This window comes from Belonocnema kinseyi, chromosome 6 (assembly GCF_010883055.1).
Source record: "Belonocnema kinseyi isolate 2016_QV_RU_SX_M_011 chromosome 6, B_treatae_v1, whole genome shotgun sequence".
NCBI classification, from domain to species: domain Eukaryota; kingdom Metazoa; phylum Arthropoda; class Insecta; order Hymenoptera; family Cynipidae; genus Belonocnema; species Belonocnema kinseyi.
Window position 1 is genome coordinate 135,851,726 of NC_046662.1, and position 14,817 is coordinate 135,866,542.

Genomic DNA, 14,817 nt, shown 5'->3' on the forward strand with positions numbered 1-14,817 from the left:
AGAGAGAGAGAGAGAGAGAGAGACAAAATTTGATATATATGCCGAGAACGAGGTTCTCTAAAACACGGTTAGTCTATTTCCGAGGTCCGTAATTGGGAGAGTGTCGTAACTGCCAGTTACGGTGCTTTTCCAATTTGAGCATCTCAATAAGAAAGCGTTAACTGCACTTTCAATAATTAATTAACATTTTTAAACGACTTTTTTGCACAAATGAAAAGATCGTTTCGATGGGTTTTACGAAGAATAGGATATCTTTTCGTTACCGTTTAGAATTAGGATAACTTCAGTTTGTATGAAATTTAGTAAACACGTAGAAGTGTTAAAATAAATAAAAATCTTTTAAAATTTCTTGTTTTTAAAGTTATAGGAGCTTAAATTACATTATAAACTGTAATACAAAATGCTGGAGTTTTGAATTCGTTAGAAATGTTTCGAAAAATAATACGTTATTTATTCCTCCTTAAAACTTAGCAAAATGAAGTTATCCTACTACTTAACAGAAACGAAAAGATGGTCTATTCTTAGTAGAACCCATTGATACACAAATTATTAAAGAATAATTTTTTTAGAAAATTAATTGGAATCCGCGATACACGCGAATCAAGATTTGAACAGTTTTTGTTGATTTTTTCGGCGTCGTCCATTTTGCAGTTAAATTTGTTCTTCCAACTCACGGCCGGGTGTATATCACCGTATTATTATTATTATTACGAGCCCCCTTTTCAGCAACAATCATTTCGTTTATTTTGAAGTACATTTTAATCAAAGATTTTTTTTATTGAATTTTTTAAGACCAAAGATAAAAAAGATGGTTCAATTCTGTTTTGTGACCTTAATATAATGTAATAATTTATACTATTTATAGTAACATTAAAGTCTGCATGAAATATTTTCAGCTTACAATTCCTATTATTTCATTCAATAATTTACCATAACCCAAATATTTTGTATACAAAATCTCGCATAATAATCCATTTTTCATCGCATAATTTAAAAATTTGGAACAGCGTAAAAAATTTTCACTAATCATCTACTTTTTAACATACCGGATATTACATTCCTAGGGAACGAACTAAATTGTATGCCGATACGACTTTGACCTATGAACGTAATGCCATTCAGTGCAAATCATGTTTTGGGTCCCATTAAGTTTCATGAAATACGTTAACAAAGATCTAACGATGCAAAGAAAACTCACTTACAATTGATTTTTAATCGACTTAAGACATGAATTTCATAGTTAAACAACAGAGAACGAGGTAGTGACACCAGCGCTTTGGATAACGAATCCTATTTGTGTTTTGATAAACGTGAAATCGTGCAAGAAACCTGCTGCTTTCGTTTTCAGACGAGCAGAACAAAATTGGTGAGGAAAAATATTACGTTTCTGAAGTGCAACAAGTGAATCTGCAGCTAATTTACAGGAGCATATTTATGCTTCTTCACAACTCAACAGGTATGTAGCCCCTCTCCGTGACTTCCCCCCCTCTAAATGTTGTATTCCCTTCAGAAATTTTTTTAATTTATTACAACCCACTTTTTAAATTCTTAAATTTGTAAAATTGTATGAATGTATTTCTTTGTGAACATTTTTTGACTAAGACACAAAAATAATGGTAAAATTATTTCATTACGATTTCTTGAGCTTATTTTAAAGAGAAGTGAGTACATGTATTTATTCGCTAGTTTCTTTTATGTCTCTATATTCCTAGACGATATTGTATTTGATCCAACTTAAGTAAATATGTTTGGTTATCATATTGAAATTACTTAAAACAGTACAATTTTACATTGAAAACGACTCTGAAAATGAGTAATGCTCATCAGAAAATGTTCAAAGTTTAGACATCGCATTAAGAGCGATTTCAATTAAAAGATTTTGAATATTAAAGTGTCCAATATTTGACTAAAGGAGCTGAAAACTGCATAAAATCTTCGCGAACGCAGATGCTTGCAGGCAGTTCGTCCAATAAGAGTTAGAATATGCGATGTCCACTTATTGCCAAACTGAGAAAATGAGGTTCAAAGTTTGAATGATATTATAACCTGATTAAATGACAAGAAGTATAACATGTATCATACACGGAGAAAAAGATATCGCAAAATAAGATCGCAAAATCTCTATATTGCAAGAAAGCGCAATATGATAACGTAAAAGTAGGACCCGGAGATTTGTACGATATTATAATGCACTAATACCGCAGAAAAAAATGAAGTTAAATTTTGTTGCTGTCGTCTACTATAGCGTCCTTAACAGTAATGGGAAATAGACAAAGTATGATTGAATTCGAGCTACAAATTGGGACACCAGATTTAAAACAATCACAGAAAAAAGTTTAAATTTGCTGCAGGTAAGACTTGTAAAGATTAAAAATTAAACATATTAGGCGAAAGTATCACCGAGGTTACGAGAATAATTCTGATCTCGTCTGCTGCGTGACGCTTAAGTGAAGAAATTTCGGTAAAACGTGAAGAATCAGCAGCAGATAACACGAAAAAGATTTGTTCTTACTGATATATCTCCTCCGAAATAAATGACACTAATATACATGGATTAGAATTTATTTAATGCTATTTAGCAAAAGCGCAAAAAATAACGGAAAATTGTACGTTCAGATATTCATCAAGGACCCTTGAATGACCCCGAAGATCATCGGGTCACATGACCTTGATGAATATCTGAACCTACAATCTTCCGTTCTTTCAATTGGCTGTTTAAAAAATAGGGGTTTCCATTTAAAAAATAAAAGTTGACCTTGAAATAACCTTGAAGGTCAGCTTCAAGGCCACCATTCAGATCCTCGTTCAAGACCCTAAAACTTTTGCCTGAAACATTTCTTACGAAAACGCATATTTTCGCTGATTAGCCGTCTGTACCTTGTTTGAGTTTATACGACCCTGGATTGACCTCGAAGGTCATCGGGTCACATGACCTTGATGCATATCTAAACGTAAAATTTTTCGTTCTTTCGGTTGATGCTGTCAAAAATAGGGTTTTCCATTTGAAAAATAAAAGTTGACGTTGAAATAACCTTGAAGGTGAACGCCAAGGTCAGCTTCAAAGCCACAACTCAGATCCTCGTCCAAAACCCTTAATTATTTTTAACGAAAACGCATATTTTCGCTGATCAGCCGTCTAGACCTTCTTTGAGTTTATATGACCCAGGAATGACCTCGAAGGTTATCGGGTCACATGACCTTGATGCATATATAAACGTAAAATTTTGCGTTCTTTCGATTTGCGGTGTCAAAAATAGGAGTTTCGATCTGAAAAATAAAAGTTGACCTTGAAATAACCTTGAAGATCAACGCCAAGGTCAGCTTCAAGGTCACCATTCAGATCCTCGTCCAAAGCCCTGCAACTTTGGTCTTAAACATTTCTCACGAAAACGCATATTTTCGCTGATGGGTGGGGGGGGGGGGTCCAATACTTTTTGATGACCCTGTATAATGTAAAAACTTACAATGTACGATATCACGATTTTCCGCTATTATAATGAGATAATTACGATATATAGCGCAGGAATTACGGCATATATTGTAGTTTATGCGATATAATTTTCTCAGTGTGTAACATATAAGTCATATGTAAAAAAGAACGCACTGAAATACATTTTGATGTGATTAATTATTTAGCTCAGCAGCAACAAAAAGCTATTTGGACATGACACAATGTGGACTTATTAAAATTAACTTTTTTTTAGAGTCAAAATGAGACATGTTTAATAAATTTTGTAATTAAAGTATTTATAAAGTCAATTTTTATTAAATACTTAAGTTATAGAAGCTATGTTCAATTACAGACTTTTTATAAATATAGAAAACCCTACTTTTAAGGTAATTTTACAATTTGATTATGCTTTCAAATTGTCGTATAACTCCAACTGGCGATGTACAACTTTAAAATAAAATGTACCGTTCAAACTAAAAACTCTGCCTTTCTTCAGTGCTACCGATAGAATCGGTACGACAGAGACCTATATTATCGGAATGACAGAGCTGATAAGCGATCCTAATCTCAAAATAGTACACATGCAGAACATTTTTATTTAGCCGCTGAACTATCTGAATTGTATGAAACAAAGATCAGTCATTCCTACTTTTTCTTGTAAAAAAGATATTAGCTTTCCTTGGTAGAGATGCACAGATATCATATTGAGCTCTTTTATATCTGATATTATAGCGTAAATTGCGTGTTTTATTCACCTTTAGGGCCATCAGAGTATCTAAATCTGATCGATCCACGTTTACCCACTGTTTAATTTTGATATCTTCTACCAAATTTTCGACGTAGGCTCTTTCTGGACTTTTCGGACATTCATTCAAATAACACGCTATTTGTGTAGGATTACAAATCGACTGGGCTATACAATGCTTGACGGTTAGAAATAGTAGAGAATTAGAATGTGTCAATTGTTTTATATTCCCACCAATAAACATAAGTTTAGCGTTCTGATGGGGAATGCAGACGCAAACGTTGTGGTTTGAAAATCCAATAGTTTCCACAAGAAAAGCGACCTTAAAAAGTTCATACATCTCTCTCAAGCCATATAAAACTAAACTTTTTTTAACGTTTATTTTCTCTCCGTTTACTTTTACGGATACAAAAACATTTTTCCCTGGCATGATACGACTATTATCATCATGATTATAAAAATCTTTTATGTACAACACCCGTTTTATTCTGACAAAGTTGTTCCCGCTTCGGTGTCTGAAGAAGACAGAAACCCTATTGAATTGATTAATTCTATAGCCGTACAATCCATGCGACCAGAAGAATTAAAAACGGATCGAATCTTTCTGATTGTCCAACTGTTCAGCAAAATGGTTAAAATTGTGATTTGTCTTCTTTTGTTTAATTCAGCTATTTCAAAAAATTTCTTCAAATGAATTACAATTTCATCATTTTCATGAACTATGTCCCATTCCAGCTAAGTCCCATTCCATGAAGAAAATTCTTGTTATCACTTAACATGGACTCCGCACCTACTGCTTTTCTCCGTTTTTTCTAGCATAAAAATTCGTTTTATGGACAAAGCAAAATATAAATCCGAAAATGAATTGACCTCAATACTTTCTAGTAATAGTATTTATGACTTTTAAGCTGAATATCGCAACAAAATTTACGTTTGAACATTTTTTTCCCAGGTCCTAAATATGAAGTTAAACATTTATTTATCCTTTTTGTTGTTTGTTATTTGCTAAATAGGCATACATAATGAATAAAACCATCATAAATACAGAAACTTAAGAGGTTATATTAATTTAAACTGCATTTAAGGCTAGAAAGGAGAATCTTTTCTGATTAGAGTTTCGAGAAAGACTGATTTAAAGCCTGTATTTTAACTGATCCTATTTAAAAATTACCAAATTGTCATGGTTGCACAAAAATTTAAATAACCATCTGCGTTCACAAAAACGCAACTCACGATGAGCGATAATATCGAAGTTGTTTGTTATTATCAATTGGAACGAAGCATCTTACATAACATGGGTGACTATTATTATAATTTTCGTGACCAGCTCGCATGTCTTTCGAGTTTTCTTTCTTAAGAATGATAATATAAAAAGTTCTCAAAATTGAAAACTTTCGGACTGAAAATTGGATAATTTAGTTAGGAATTCAATTAGAAATTTCGAAAATCAAAAATAGTATATTAAATCGCATATACGGTTAGGCACGTCTTTACCCGGGGGAGGTCAACGGTCGCTGGGTCCCAGCTGTCTCCCGGTTCTTTCGGTTTTTTTTTGGAACAACAGTGAATAACATCAACATTTACGCTAATCGTGCGCTGTGTTTTTATTTACGCTTACTTTGTTAATATATTCGTGAGGGGTTTTCAAAACATGTTCCAAAATTTAAATTTTGCTGTAATATAAAAACTCAATTACTTCCATTCTCATTCTTTCTACTGCTAATCCAAATTAATTAGCTAATTTCGATTACAACATTTTCATCTAATTGTAGGAGGGTAACAGCAAGATGTCGAAAGTTTACTCTGCACTAGAGATTTCTCGCCATAATTGTGAAAAAGATATATGGATTGTTATTGATGGAGGCGTCTATGATTTGACAAAATTCCTGAAAGAGCATCCAGGCGGTGAGGAGGTACTCTTAAACTTAGCAGGACAGGATGGAACGAAATGCTTTGCCGAAATTGGTCACTCAGGGGAGGCTACAGCTCTTAGAGAAACTTTTAAAATCGGAGTTATCTCTTATCTGCCTAGCATCACTCCAGGAACGATTGAAACAACAACGTTGCCAATTTCAGACGACGACGGAGACGATGACAAGGACTGGAAATATGAAGAACCCACGAAGGAATCTTCACCATATTTACCGATATTTATCTCAATCAGCATTCTCATGTATGCTATTATCCTGTACTATTTAATATATTAAAAAGTAATAATTTAATTATCGACCCACATCTTACATTTGAAACCAGGTTTATAGTATAACACCCACCATTGAATCCCACGAAATATTTTGAAATTCCGTAAAATGCTAAAGTGCTATGAAATACTTTGATATACATTATAATCGTTCAAAGCCCCTGAAACCATTTGAAAAAGCCTGTGAAACTTTTAAAAAATGTGAATTGTATTCGAAATCCTTGGAGATTCTTGGAAACCCGTAAATCCTTGGAAGTATCTTAAAATTCGTTAAAATAGTTAAGATCCGGTAAAGTTATTTAAAATTACAAAAAAATCCATGAAACTTCCCTTAAAATCTTCCTTCAGATGGATTAAGAGACCACAGAAATCTTAATTCTATTCGTACTAAATCTACTAAAGTTTAAATAAATTGCACGGAATTCTTTGAAATCCCTAAATATCTTTGGAATGCCGTTAAAATTTTTGAGACTTTGAAATCCGATGAAAACTCTTAAAATCCCCTGAAATTTTTACAAACTTATACATCATCTTAAAAGCTTTTCAAATCCCGTGAAGTACTTGAAATTATATGAAGTACGAAGAAACATTGAAAACCTTAAAGCCCTTTAAAATTCCTTGACTCTCCCTGAAACTCCTTCAAATTTTTTAGAAACCGTTTAAAGCACCAGAAGTTTCGTAACAAATTAAAAATGTTATGATCTTTTTTTCATTTACAAAACTGTAGGCAAAGCTTGGGTCCAAAGAAATTTCTGATACAGGTCCTGAGAAATTGATTAAGTCACAAAGAACACAGTAATTACATAATTATTACTCTTTTATGCCTACGTGACGCATCTTTTCAAGAAGCCGCAATCTACATAGAGGAAATAAAAAGAATTAAAATGATTTAAAAAAATCAAAATTTGGGTGTTCCATTTGGTATTTAAGATGTTTGACAATCAATAAAACAGAAAAATTAATCTCACTACGAACATAGTAAATAGAACAGCTAATCTGCTGCCCAATGGGTAATAATGACTTTGAAAACTGCAAGGAAGTAACTAAAACTCTATCTCTGTACAAGTCAATGTATCTAAGCAGAAGCGAGCATAATAATCAAGTGCAGCTGGAGTAGGGGCCATGACAAGGAAGATGGATAAATCTACTTCGCAATTTATTACTGTGCAGTGTGAGCGAGTCCAGATACGAGAGGTGACTCGTTTGAGATTATTTGTCGAGATTTTGATACCTTCCCGGCCAGTTGGGTCCAGGAGGTAACCTTCTGTTGGTGATGAAGTTCGTTGAGAACTATCACCTCCTGATGACGAGGTTCGTGAGGTCTCAGCGACTCCTGTCGACCGTTCGGAATTAGGACTACCGGCTCCTGCCGATAGTCATTGATGGCTTCGATCGGCACCCGCCGTCGACGAGCCGTAGATGGACATCCCTATCACTTGCGCCACGTCTTTCCCTTCTTCTAATTTCTTCCTCCAATCCAGAGAGACCACTAGGTAACTACGCTTTCAGACGACCCGGTGAGACCTCTAGAAGGGATTCGAAATTCTAAGTCTCAATGAACAGTCCACTTTTTCCAGGTACTACCGGGTGGTACGACCCGGATAGAAGCTTTGACAGCTCGTGAGTGAGAACTGACGAGTCCCAAATGTAGAGATGAATAGAAAATTCGTACGTTTGAAATGTTCGTTCTGAAAAGAACGGATTGAAATTCCAGTAGGACAAGAAATCAACGGCGAAATTTTAAATGGTACTTATTTATTATTGACTCCCTATGCCGGACGCAGAGAGCGGTAAAAAAAGGGGGTGGGGTGAGGGGCTCTAACCATCGCCTCCTCTCGTGAGATCCAATGCACGAGAGTGGGCGGCTGGCGCGGCTAAGCCGAGCCAGTTGCGCACTCGCGATTAATGATCTCCCCGAAGAATGATCGGACTGGAAGAAGTTTTGGTGCGTTACCCGTTTGGGTATTGTCACACAATCTGAGAGAAATTTTACATGACTTGAATTAAGAGTGACGATTATTATATGTGGGGAAAAGCCCGCAAGCTGGAAAAACCACAAAATCTGATCAAATATTTTATGAGAGAAAAGTAAAGAAGAAGAGTGGAAGAGATAAAGGGGTCGAAAAATGAAATCCTTTGTTAAGACTCCTTTCATGAGGAAGTCTTTTGGCATCGCGTGCTTGCGAAGCGGATCAAAATCATATTTCCTGAGAGAGGAGACATGTTCATAAGGTGATAGTGATGCTGATTCATAGAATTTAGTGGCGGTTTCTTTGATATACTCTGAAATATAAGGTAATTGAAATTCTCTGTGAAGGACCGAGTTCTTGGTATCTCCAGGAGTTTTTTTGATGCGTCTGAGGAATTTATTTTGTATAATCTGGATGTGATTGATGTTAATTTTTGACGCACCACCCCAAATTGTACAGACGTAGGTTATGATTGGCCGGATAAATATTTTGTAAACTAGGATTCCATATTCAGGTTTAAGATTCGGGTGTCTATTAATAATAGGGCTTAAACGCGAGATAACCTTGAGAGCTTTCCCTTTAGTTCCATGATATGCTGCTTACAATTAAGACGTTTATGGAGTTTACCCCCTAGGTATTTTACGGAATTTTTCCATTCTATCGGTTCATTAAACATTTTTGGTGAATCTATTTTGACAGGCTTTTTGACCTTAGTTATATCGTTCACGTAGATAATAAAGAATACCGGACCTAAGATGCTGCCTTGGGGCACACCCGCTCGAATGGGCTTCTCTTTTGAAAGTGTCCGGCCGATTTTGACTGAGAATTTTCTGTTAGAAAGATAAGAGTTTATAAAGAGGATGATTCCTCTTGGAAAATTGTAATTTATTAATTTTCTGAGCAGTCCCACATGCCAGATACTATCAAAAGCTTTTTCTACATCGAGGAAAACAGCTCCAGTGTGTTTTCTTCGATTGAAATTTAAGCTAATTGCTTCGGTAAGCTTGAGCATCATGTGCTGCGTAGAGTGACCTTTTTTAAAACCGTATTGTTGTGATTTAAGGATGCTGTTTTCCTCGAGGTGATAGTTTACGCGAGTGAGTATTATTTTTTCAAAGATTTTGCTCATTGCATTACAAAGACTAATGGGCCTGTAGCTGGTAGGATGATATGGATCCTTGCCTTTTTTCTGAAAAACTAATATGTGATTGAAATTATCGGTGCTTGGGATTCTAAGAAAATCGGAGACAATTTGTTCACATTCCGCAATGTGCTGAGGTTCGGATGGTTCGCCTGGCCCATCTGAGTCTATAAGCGGAGTCGATTTGAAAGATTTAGTCTCTAAGATAGTCTGAGAGATTTGGGTCCTTTTCAAGGTCCTTTTAGTAGTCCTTTTAAGATTGGTGCGACAGTAATATAAAGTTCCTTTTGTATACGTCACGTACCGGGCGGGCAGAGTTATTTACAGTAGTTGGCCGTCACTAACCCGACTCTCCCTTTTTAAATTTCTCTTCAAATTATTAAAAACTTTTTTTGATTGATGAATTTTCTCATTATACTTATTTATAATTATAACTTATATACTAATACAGGGTGCGCCTTCTAGGCAGGACCTATTTCAATGTTGAATAACTCCGCCATTTTTCAGCCGATTTTGACAAATCAGCCAGATTTTGAAACGTCTATTGTGAAACTGCCATTGTAGACATGGATCGATTTACGCCACAAAAGCGGGGTGAAATTGTAGCGCTGTACATTGAAAGCAATCGTTCAACTGTGAAAACTGTAATTTGGGTGATTTGGACTGGCCTCCTCGTTCGCCGGATTTGATGGCACCGGACTTTTTTATGTGGGGCTACTTAAGAGTAAGGTGTATGCCAGCAAACCGAAGACAATTGAAGAACTAAAAGCTAATATCACAGCAGAAATTGTTGCTATGACGCCCCAAATGTTGTCAAATACAATGCAAAATGCTCAAAAAAGAACTTCTTTTTGTGTGTATTAATTCCAATTTTAAGCATTTGAAAAAAAGTTTGATATCTGAAATCATCGAAACCCGTAGATTCCGAATTATTATGTTTTAGGCTGTTAACTATGAAATTTGAAAAATCTACTTCTAAATTTTAATCCAAAAGCTTAACAAAGGACCCTTGAGTATTGGCTACTCTATTGATATAGCCTCTCTGCTTGTTATTTATGATCGAATTCTTATTTCAATTTCAGCTTCTCTGTTTGTTATTTATCATCGCATTTCTATTTCAATTCCGGAAAGGACATTTTAAAGCCTTAAAAACATTTAAAAGAGCTACCTGGACCTTTGAATATATCTACCTGAGTGCCTGCGGAGAACCTCTCTGAGCTTCTCTGATTATATAGAATCTTTAGTATATACTTCCCGGCGCCGCGGAAAAGTGCAGTCGCGGAAAAGCCACCCTCACTTTAAAAGAATCGCGGGGGTGTACGCGGAAAAACTCGCCTTTAAAAAAGGGATGCTGAGCCTGAAACGGCATTGGGGGGCTCGCTGGCGAGCGAGGGCGGTCCAGATTCGTACTGGGCGCGGGACTAGGAATTATATTCTTAGCCCCTGGCGTTTGTGGAATCTGTATTCTGATCCATTCGCATGGACTGGTGGTTATACCATACAGTTCTGATATGATAGGTCAGAATAAAGGCGTTCTCTCTCGTTTCAAAGAGATTGTAGGGGCATCGCTGCGTGCACTAGCCGAAGAGTTCCTTACGCAGCTAAGAGTTCATAAATAACTTCACTGTGAGTTGAGTTTGTCCTCCAGTAAGCATTTATTTTCTCCTACGTGAAAATAAGCAGTATCGAAAAAGGGGTAGCTATTGTATTGTTTAGTAAAAGTTAAGATACTTGTTTATTTTCCAGCTTAAAGTAAGAAACAGCTCGAGTCGATGTTTTATCCTCGCTGAACCGATCCTTTTCGTATCGCGAAATATCCTAAGTCTTTGAGTGACGAGCGCTCACGTCAGGAAATCGGTGCAGCCGAGTTTCGGAAACAAAAATTACGCGTCATATCGAAAAGAGATTCATAACAAATGTGTAGATCCTTCCAAAGCGCGCAATTTTAGCCTGTTCGTTTTTTTCTTATCTTGCATAGTTTGACCAAAAAATGAAATTTTTTGATTTTTCATTATTCTTGGTACGATCAAATTGGCAATTTTCAACTTTTCAACCAAATTAAAAAAGTTGTTATAATGATCTTGTAGGGCTTTCCACTATCAATGTTTTTTTTCTCTTGACTTTTTTTCATATTATGCGTTGTTTGGCTTAAAAGGTTCGTTTAGTTTTTTTGGGGTGATTTTGAAAATGCTCTGACTTCAATAATTTTCTTTTATAGAAAAAAGTCATAAGAATAAATTGTTGAAGTTGTTAGTAATATGAATAACCTTTCATCGAAATTTGAAATCTTGAAAAACTGTGGTTTTAAAAAATTTTGAAAATGTGTTCACTTTTTGAATTTTGATCCAAAATAGCTGGTTTACGAACTTGTTCTTTCTTTTTAGGCCTTAAAAAAGTGTGCCAATACAGAATACAATCTGACCATTTTTCGAAAGATATCGTGTGTACAGTATACAGACTACAGAATAAAGGCTATAGACTACAGACAGACAAACCTCTTCGTAAAAATCGTTTTTTCTGACTCAGTGGGTCTCAAAACGTGGATATTTGATGAAAACCGACAAAGTGGAATTTTACATAAAACCAATACCTTCTCATAAGGATGAGAATGTAAAAAAGGTAGCTTTCGAATTTATGATTCTGATGAGATCACGAATTTGATAATAATTTTTTTTTTAAGTTTAAAATTTGTACCTGCTTACTTACAAAAGTCTTACTATTCGTACACCGACCCACCGTTCCATAGAGTATAGATCATTCTCAATATTGTGCAAATGGCACACATATTCTTTGGTCTCCAAACAGAGCTGCCAGATCGTGGATGAAAATTACCCCCACCATACCTACCGTTTCAGAGCCGCAAAACAGAAGGTGCATGATTACCACTTTGAGTTCGTGTGTAAACCGAAAACGCACGATTCGACTTCGGTTTTCTGCTGCACGATGATTGCCGATCTGAAAGCTTCGGAAGACTTTGGCGGTCTTCTATTTATATATCGATCCCCATTATAAAGAAATGGAAGAAATTGGCGAATTTAATCATTCGCGTGATTCTTCATTTCATGCATGAGTCAATTTTGAGGTTATGTTTTTCAGGTGTACATAGTATGAATATTATTATTATTATACATATTATTAATGTTAATATCATAATTATAAAATATAACATTAATTTTAATTAATAGTTGACTAGCTTTTAATACAAATAGTTAAATTTTCAACTAAAACAATTAAATTTCTGCAAAAAAATTTATTAAATTTGTTTGTAACAAAATATTTAAATATTTAAACCAAAAGTTACATTTTTATCCAAAAGGCTTAATTGTATAAGAAAAAAAGGCATTTTTAATCAAATACATGAACTTTGCACAAAAGAAATTTCTTTACCACGAAGTATAATTTTCTATACAAAAAATAATGTTTAATCATTGTTAAATTTTCGACCAAAAAGATTAATTTTCTTGTAGTTTAAAGGAATTAATTTTTAAACAAAACTAAAAAAGAAAATTCTACAAAATAGTTAAATTTTCAGAAAACAAATTTTTTCAGCTAAATTGATAAATCATCAACCAAAGAAAACAAAATTTTTAACCAAGCAGTTCCACTTTCAACCACAAAAATTGAAAAAAATAGTTAAAATTCTTAGAAATTACTTTAAATTACTGAAAATAATTGAAGATTCCTTAAAATTCCTTTAAAATCTCATATTAAATTACTATAATCAATTTAAAATTCCTTGGAACCTTTTAAAATACTCTCAAATATTTTGAAGCCTTTCAAATCTTTTGAAAAACCTTGACATCTTTTAAAGATTTTTAACATACTTTGGAATTTTCTGTAAACAACCTTGCTATAATTATTAAAATTCTTTGAAATTCCTTTAATTTATAAAAATGAATTAAAAATTTAGTGAAATCCTTTTAAACATCCTCAAATATTTAAAATCCTTTAAAATGTTTTGAAATCTCTTAAAATTCCTTGAAAATTTAAAAATACCCTAAAATATTTCAAATCTATAATATCATACTACATCATGGAAATCAATTAAAAATTCCTTGCAAGCTATTAAAATATCATAAAATGTATTAATCTTTCAAAATCTCACATTAAATCACCGTAATCAATTGAACATTCCTTGGAACATTTTAAAATACTCTCAAATATTGCAATACCTTCAAATTAAAGTTTTAATAGAAATTACTTGAGTTAAAGTTTAACTATTTTTAAAACGATTTTTGTATATAATTATAAAATTATATGTATATTTTTTTAGTGTATTTTTAAATTTTCAAGGAATTTTCAAGAGATTTAAAAAGCTTTTAAAGGATTTGATATATTTTAGGATATTTTAATAGATTTAAATGAATCTTTAAGTGATTTTAATAATTTAGTATGAGATTTTACAAAAATAGAAATATTTCATGGTATTTTTAAAATTTTAAGATATTTTCAAGAGCTTTAAAAAAATTTAAGAGATTTAAAAAGATTTCAAAAGATTTGTAAGGATTTTAAATATTTGAGGAAGTTTTAAAAGATGCCAAGGAATTTTTAATTGATTACAGTAATTTAATACGAGTTTTTAAAGGATTTGATATATTTTAGAATCTTTTGATAGATTTCAAGGAATTTTAAAATGATTTTAATAATTTAGTATGAGATTTTACAGGATTTGAAATATTTTGTGTTTTTTTTTTTTTTAATTTCAAGATATTTTCAAGAGCTTTAAAAAATTTCAAGAGATTTCAAAAGATTTGTAAGGATTTTAAATATTTGAGGATGTTTTAAAAGATGTCAAGAATTTTTCATCCTACTTTTCTAATTTTAAGGAATTTCAAAGAATTTTAAAGAAGCGGTTTAAAAATCTTTAAAAAAAAAAGGTCAAGGTATCTCAAAATATTCTGAAGGTATTGCAATATTTGAAAGTATTTTAAAACGTTCTAAGGAATTTTCAATTGATTACGGTGATTTAATATGAGATTTTGAAAGATTTAATATATTTTATGATATTTTAATAGATTTCAAGGAATTTTTAATTGATTTCAATAATGTAGTATGATATTGTAAAATATTTTAAATATTTTATGATATTTCTAAATTTTCAAGGAATTTTCAAAATATTTTTAAGTATTTTAAATATTTGAGGATGTTTAATAAGATTTAATTGAATTTTTAACTCATTTTTATAAATTAAAGGAATTTCAAATAGTTTTAATAATTGAGCCGCCGCATGGAAGAACGGGATATAAAATATTTTTCGAGGAGTGGGAGGGCCCTTGTAGGTTTATGAAGACATTGTTGAATTTATATTTT

At 33.2% G+C, this 14,817-nt stretch overlaps 2 protein-coding genes across 13 annotated transcripts in view; one reads left to right on the forward strand and one right to left on the reverse strand.

Annotated features, from left to right (window-relative positions):
- The window catches only part of LOC117175240 (heterogeneous nuclear ribonucleoprotein K), a 374,225-nt gene that overhangs the window by 50,541 nt on the left and 308,867 nt on the right, over positions 1-14,817 (reverse strand). The gene's annotated exons all lie outside the window — the stretch shown is intronic.
- The window catches only part of LOC117175242 (cytochrome b5-like), a 33,611-nt gene that overhangs the window by 14,184 nt on the left and 4,610 nt on the right, over positions 1-14,817 (forward strand). The window contains exons 1-3 of one of the 6 annotated variants that reach the window (XM_033364923.1): positions 1,133-1,456; positions 1,913-2,351; positions 5,969-6,418. In XM_033364923.1, coding sequence (XP_033220814.1) covers positions 5,984-6,403 — 420 coding nt within the window. In that variant the 5' untranslated portion in view covers positions 1,133-1,456; positions 1,913-2,351; positions 5,969-5,983 and the 3' untranslated portion in view covers positions 6,404-6,418. Of the gene's footprint in view, positions 1-1,132; positions 1,457-1,912; positions 2,352-5,968; positions 6,419-14,817 lie in introns of those variants that run through there. The other 5 variants (XM_033364926.1, XM_033364922.1, XM_033364925.1 and 2 more) reach the window with 5 other exon arrangements.